General features: G+C 48.9%; 1 protein-coding gene across 1 annotated transcript in view; it reads left to right on the top strand.

Moving 5' to 3' along the window:
- Window positions 1–7,500, top strand: part of cryz (crystallin, zeta (quinone reductase)) — a 32,062-nt gene that overhangs the window by 24,081 nt on the left and 481 nt on the right. Inside the window, exons 6-8 of the mRNA XM_062070786.1 lie at window positions 5,617–5,718; window positions 6,374–6,469; window positions 7,420–7,500. The exon at window positions 7,420–7,500 is cut by the window's right edge and continues 481 nt beyond it. Coding sequence (XP_061926770.1) covers window positions 5,617–5,718; window positions 6,374–6,469; window positions 7,420–7,500 — 279 coding nt within the window. The remainder of the gene's footprint in view (window positions 1–5,616; window positions 5,719–6,373; window positions 6,470–7,419) is intronic.

The raw sequence follows: 7,500 nt of genomic DNA on the forward strand, positions 1-7,500 counted from the left end.
GTGTCTGACTCATGTAGACCTCACACACCTGTGTGTCTGACTCATGTGGACCTCACACACCTGTGTCTGACTCATGTAGACCTCACACACCTGTGTGTCTGACTCATGTGACCTCACACACCTGTGTCTGACTCATGTGGACCTCACACACCTGTGTCTGACTCATGTGGACCTCACACACCTGTGTCTGACTCATGTGGACCTCACACACCTGTGTCTGACTCATGTGGACCTCACACACCTGTGTCTGACTCATGTGGACCTCACACACCTGTGTCTGACTCATGTGGACCTCACACACCTGTGTCTGACTCATGTGGACCTCACACACCTGTGTCTGACTCATGTGGACCTCACACACCTGTGTCTGACTCATGTGGACCTCACACACCTGTGTCTGACTCATGTGGACCTCACACACCTGTGTGTCTGACTCATGTGGACCTCACACACCTGTGTCTGACTCATGTGGACCTCACACACCTGTGTCTGACTCATGTGGACCTCACACACCTGTGTCTGACTCATGTGGACCTCACACACCTGTGTGTCTGACTCATGTGGACCTCACACACCTGTGTCTGACTCATGTGGACCTCACACACCTGTGTGTCTGACTCATGTGGACCTCACACACCTGTGTCTGACTCATGTGGACCTCACACACCTGTGTGTCTGACTCATGTGGACCTCACACACCTGTGTCTGACTCATGTGGACCTCACACACCTGTGTGTCTGACTCATGTGGACCTCACACACCTGTGTGTCTGACTCATGTGGACCTCACACACCTGTGTGTCTGACTCATGTGGACCTCACACACCTGTGTGTCTGACTCATGTGGACCTCACACACCTGTGTGTCTGACTCATGTGGACCTCACACACCTGTGTGTCTGACTCATGTGGACCTCACACACCTGTGTCTGACTCATGTGGACCTCACACACCTGTGTGTCTGACTCATGTGGACCTCACACACCTGTGTCTGACTCATGTAGACCTCACACACCTGTGTGTCTGACTCATGTGGACCTCACACACCTGTGTGTCTGACTCATGTAGACCTCACACACCTGTGTGTCTGACTCATGTGGACCTCACACACCTGTGTCTGACTCATGTAGACCTCACACACCTGTGTCTGACTCATGTAGACCTCACACACCTGTGTGTCTGACTCATGTGGACCTCACACACCTGTGTGTCTGACTCATGTGACCTCACACACCTGTGTCTGACTCATGTGGACCTCACACACCTGTGTGTCTGACTCATGTGGACCTCACACACCTGTGTCTGACTCATGTGGACCTCACACACCTGTGTCTGACTCATGTGGACCTCACACACCTGTGTGTCTGACTCATGTAGACCTCACACACCTGTGTGTCTGACTCATGTGGACCTCACACACCTGTGTCTGACTCATGTGGACCTCACACACCTGTGTGTCTGACTCATGTAGACCTCACACACCTGTGTGTCTGACTCATGTGGACCTCACACACCTGTGTCTGACTCATGTAGACCTCACACACCTGTGTCTGACTCATGTAGACCTCACACACCTGTGTGTCTGACTCATGTAGACCTCACACACCTGTGTCTGACTCATGTGGACCTCACACACCTGTGTCTGACTCATGTAGACCTCACACACCTGTGTCTGACTCATGTAGACCTCACACACCTGTGTGTCTGACTCATGTGGACCTCACACACCTGTGTGTCTGACTCATGTAGACCTCACACACCTGTGTCTGACTCATGTGGACCTCACACACCTGTGTCTGACTCATGTGGACCTCACACACCTGTGTCTGACTCATGTGGACCTCACACACCTGTGTCTGACTCATGTGGACCTCACACACCTGTGTGTGACTCATGTAGACCTCACACACCTGTGTCTGACTCATGTGGACCTCACACACCTGTGTCTGACTCATGTGGACCTCACACACCTGTGTCTGACTCATGTAGACCTCACACACCTGTGTCTGACTCATGTAGACCTCACACACCTGTGTGTCTGACTCATGTGGACCTCACACACCTGTGTCTGACTCATGTAGACCTCACACACCTGTGTCTGACTCATGTGGACCTCACACACCTGTGTCTGACTCATGTGGACCTCACACACCTGTGTCTGACTCATGTGGACCTCACACACCTGTGTCTGACTCATGTGGACCTCACACACCTGTGTGTCTGACTCATGTGGACCTCACACACCTGTGTCTGACTCATGTGGACCTCACACACCTGTGTGTCTGACTCATGTAGACCTCACACACCTGTGTCTGACTCATGTAGACCTCACACACCTGTGTCTGACTCATGTGGACCTCACACACCTGTGTCTGACTCATGTGGACCTCACACACCTGTGTCTGACTCATGTGGACCTCACACACCTGTGTCTGACTCATGTGGACCTCACACACCTGTGTGTGACTCATGTGGACCTCACACACCTGTGTCTGACTCATGTAGACCTCACACACCTGTGTCTGACTCATGTGGACCTCACACACCTGTGTGTCTGACTCATGTGGACCTCACACACCTGTGTGTCTGACTCATGTGGACCTCACACACCTGTGTCTGACTCATGTGGACCTCACACACCTGTGTGTCTGACTCATGTGGACCTCACACACCTGTGTCTGACTCATGTGGACCTCACACACCTGTGTCGTGACTCATGTGGACCTCACACACCTGTGTGTCTGACTCATGTGGACCTCACACACCTGTGTCTGACTCATGTGGACCTCACACACCTGTGTGTCTGACTCATGTGGACCTCACACACCTGTGTCTGACTCATGTGGACCTCACACACCTGTGTCTGACTCATGTGGACCTCACACACCTGTGTCTGACTCATGTGGACCTCACACACCTGTGTGTGTGACTCATGTGGACCTCACACACCTGTGTCTGACTCATGTAGACCTCACACACCTGTGTGTCTGACTCATGTGGACCTCACACACCTGTGTCTGACTCATGTGGACCTCACACACCTGTGTGTCTGACTCATGTGGACCTCACACACCTGTGTCTGACTCATGTGGACCTCACACACCTGTGCGTGACTTATGTGGACCTCACACACCTGTGTGTCTGACTCATGTGGACCTCACACACCTGTGTCTGACTCATGTGGACCTCACACACCTGTGTGTCTGACTCATGTGGACCTCACACACCTGTGTCTGACTCATGTGGACCTCACACACCTGTGTCTGACTCATGTGGACCTCACACACCTGTGTCTGACTCATGTGGACCTCACACACCTGTGTGTGTGACTCATGTGGACCTCACACACCTGTGTCTGACTCATGTAGACCTCACACACCTGTGTGTCTGACTCATGTGGACCTCACACACCTGTGTCTGACTCATGTGGACCTCACACACCTGTGTGTCTGACTCATGTGGACCTCACACACCTGTGTGTCTGACTCATGTGGACCTCACACACCTGTGTGTCTGACTCATGTGGACCTCACACACCTGTGTGTGTGACTCATGTGGACCTCACACACCTGTGTGTCTGACTCATGTGGACCTCACACACCTGTGTGTGACTCATGTGGACCCCACACACCTGTGTCTGACTCATGTGGACCTCACACACCTGTGTGTCTGACTCATGTGGACCTCACACACCTGTGTCTGACTCATGTAGACCTCACACACCTGTGTGTCTGACTCATGTGGACCTCACACACCTGTGTGTCTGACTCATGTAGACCTCACACACCTGTGTGTCTGACTCATGTGGACCTCACACACCTGTGTCTGACTCATGTAGACCTCACACACCTGTGTCTGACTCATGTAGACCTCACACACCTGTGTGTCTGACTCATGTGGACCTCACACACCTGTGTGTCTGACTCATGTAGACCTCACACACCTGTGTCTGACTCATGTGGACCTCACACACCTGTGTGTCTGACTCATGTGGACCTCACACACCTGTGTCTGACTCATGTGGACCTCACACACCTGTGTCTGACTCATGTGGACCTCACACACCTGTGTGTCTGACTCATGTAGACCTCACACACCTGTGTGTCTGACTCATGTGGACCTCACACACCTGTGTCTGACTCATGTGGACCTCACACACCTGTGTGTCTGACTCATGTAGACCTCACACACCTGTGTGTCTGACTCATGTGGACCTCACACACCTGTGTCTGACTCATGTAGACCTCACACACCTGTGTCTGACTCATGTAGACCTCACACACCTGTGTGTCTGACTCATGTAGACCTCACACACCTGTGTGTCTGACTCATGTGGACCTCACACACCTGTGTCTGACTCATGTAGACCTCACACACCTGTGTCTGACTCATGTAGACCTCACACACCTGTGTGTCTGACTCATGTGGACCTCACACACCTGTGTGTCTGACTCATGTAGACCTCACACACCTGTGTCTGACTCATGTAGACCTCACACACCTGTGTCTGACTCATGTGGACCTCACACACCTGTGTCTGACTCATGTGGACCTCACACACCTGTGTCTGACTCATGTGGACCTCACACACCTGTGTGTGACTCATGTAGACCTCACACACCTGTGTCTGACTCATGTGGACCTCACACACCTGTGTCTGACTCATGTGGACCCCACACACCTGTGTCTGACTCATGTAGACCTCACACACCTGTGTCTGACTCATGTAGACCTCACACACCTGTGTGTCTGACTCATGTGGACCTCACACACCTGTGTCTGACTCATGTAGACCTCACACACCTGTGTCTGACTCATGTGGACCTCACACACCTGTGTCTGACTCATGTGGACCTCACACACCTGTGTCTGACTCATGTGGACCTCACACACCTGTGTCTGACTCATGTGGACCCCACACACCTGTGTGTCTGACTCATGTGGACCTCACACACCTGTGTCTGACTCATGTGGACCTCACACACCTGTGTGTCTGACTCATGTGGACCTCACACACCTGTGTCTGACTCATGTGGACCTCACACACCTGTGCGTGACTTATGTGGACCTCACACACCTGTGTGTCTGACTCATGTGGACCTCACACACCTGTGTCTGACTCATGTGGACCTCACACACCTGTGTGTCTGACTCATGTGGACCTCACACACCTGTGTCTGACTCATGTGGACCTCACACACCTGTGTCTGACTCATGTGGACCTCACACACCTGTGTCTGACTCATGTGGACCTCACACACCTGTGTGTGTGACTCATGTGGACCTCACACACCTGTGTCTGACTCATGTGGACCTCACACACCTGTGTGTGTCTTATGTGGACCTCACACACCTGTGTGTGACTTATGTGGGGTGGGTGTGTCCACAGGCTGAGTGGTAGAATACGAAGAAGACAAAGGTGTGTAACACTAAGGGGAAAATGGGGCCCTAGGTAAGTGTGTGTTTTGTGAGTGTGTTGTGTGAGTGTTTTCTGATTGTGTGTGTGTGTGTGTGTGTGTGTGTGTGTGTGTGTGTGTGTGTGTGTGTGTGTGTGTGTGTGTGTGTGTGTGTGTGTGTGTGTGTGTGTGTGTGTGTGTGTGTGTGTGTGTGTGTTGCAGGAAGCCACAGGAGGAAAGGGAGTGGATGTGATCATAGAAATGTTGTGTAATGTCAACCTCAACAAAGATCTCCAGATGTTGGCCTTGGCAGGACGTGTGGCGGTCAGTATCACACAGCAGCCTTTTGTTCATAGGTGACATACTGTACATATATACATATTTGTTCATAGGTGACACATACTGTACATATATACATATTTGTTCATAGGTGACACATACTGTACATATATACATATTTGTTCATAGGTGACATACTGTACATATATACATATTTGTTCATAGGTGACATACTGTACATATATACATATTTGTTCATAGGTGACACATACTGTACATATATACATATTTGTTCATAGGTGACACATACTGTACATATATACATATTTGTTCATAGGTGACACATACTGTACATATATACATATTTGTTCATAGGTGACACATACTGTACATATATACATATTTGTTCATAGGTGACACATACTGTACATATATACATATTTGTTCATAGGTGACACATACTGTACATATATACAAACTACAAAAGCAGTGAAGTTGTGTAAATGGTAAATAAAAAGAGAATACAACAAATCCAACAACTCATGTTGTGTAACATGTGTTTAGGTGGTGGGCTCCAGAGGCCCCATTGAAGTGTAGTACTATAGTACTCATGTTGTGTAACATGTGTTTAGGTGGTGGGCTCCAGAGGCCCCATTGAAGTGTAGTACTATAGTACTCATGTTGTGTAACATGTGTTTAGGTGGTGGGCTCCAGAGGCCCCATTGAAGTGGACCCCAGGGACACCATACGCAAAGAGAGCAGCATCATCGGAGTCTCTCTCCACTTCGCTACAGCGGTAAACTTTTCTGTACTCAGTACTACTGTAAGTGATGAAGTAGTACACACCCTCAGTACTTCACATGATCCAGTGATAGTCTCAGTACTACTGTAAGTCATGAAGTAGTACACACCCTCAGTACATAATGTGTACATGCAGTACTTCAGAGTACATAATGTGTACATGCAGTACTTCAGAGTACATAATGTGTACATGCAGTACTTCCGAGTACATAATGTGTACATGCAGTACTTCAGAGTACATAATGTGTACATGCAGTACTTCAGAGTACATAATGTGTACATGCAGTACTTCAGAGTACATAATGTGTACATGCAGTACTTCAGAGTACATAATGTGTACATGCAGTACTTCAGAGTACATAATGTGTACATGCTGTACTTCAGAGTACATAATGTGTACATGCAGTACTTCAGAGTACATAATGTGTACATGTAGTACTTCAGAGTACATAATGTGTACATGCAGTACTTCAGAGTACATAATGTGTACATGTAGTACTTCAGAGTACATAATGTGTACATGCAGTACTTCAGAGTACATAATGTGTACATGTAGTACTTCAGAGTACATAATGTGTACATGCAGTACTTCAGAGTACATAATGTGTACATGCAGTACTTCAGAGTACATAATGTGTACATGCAGTACTTCAGAGTACATAATGTGTGCATGCAGTACTTCAGAGTACATAATGTGTACATGCAGTACTTCAGAGTACATAATGTGTACATGCAGTACTTCAGAGTACATAATGTGTACATGCAGTACTTCAGAGTACATAATGTGTGCATGCAGTACTTCAGAGTACATAATGTGTACATGCAGTACTTCAGAGTACATAATGTGTACATGCAGTACTTCAGAGTACATAATGTGTACATGCAGTACTTCAGAGTACATAATGTGTACATGCAGCAGTACTTGACAAGAAGGTGTGTCCACAGGCAGAGAGGCAGGAGTGTGCATCACTTGTGTATGCGGGCATGGAAGCTGGGTGGTTGAGTCCAGTGGTGGGTGCCCAGTAC

Source organism: Entelurus aequoreus, linkage group LG14, assembly GCF_033978785.1.
Source record: "Entelurus aequoreus isolate RoL-2023_Sb linkage group LG14, RoL_Eaeq_v1.1, whole genome shotgun sequence".
Classification (NCBI taxonomy): domain Eukaryota; kingdom Metazoa; phylum Chordata; class Actinopteri; order Syngnathiformes; family Syngnathidae; genus Entelurus; species Entelurus aequoreus.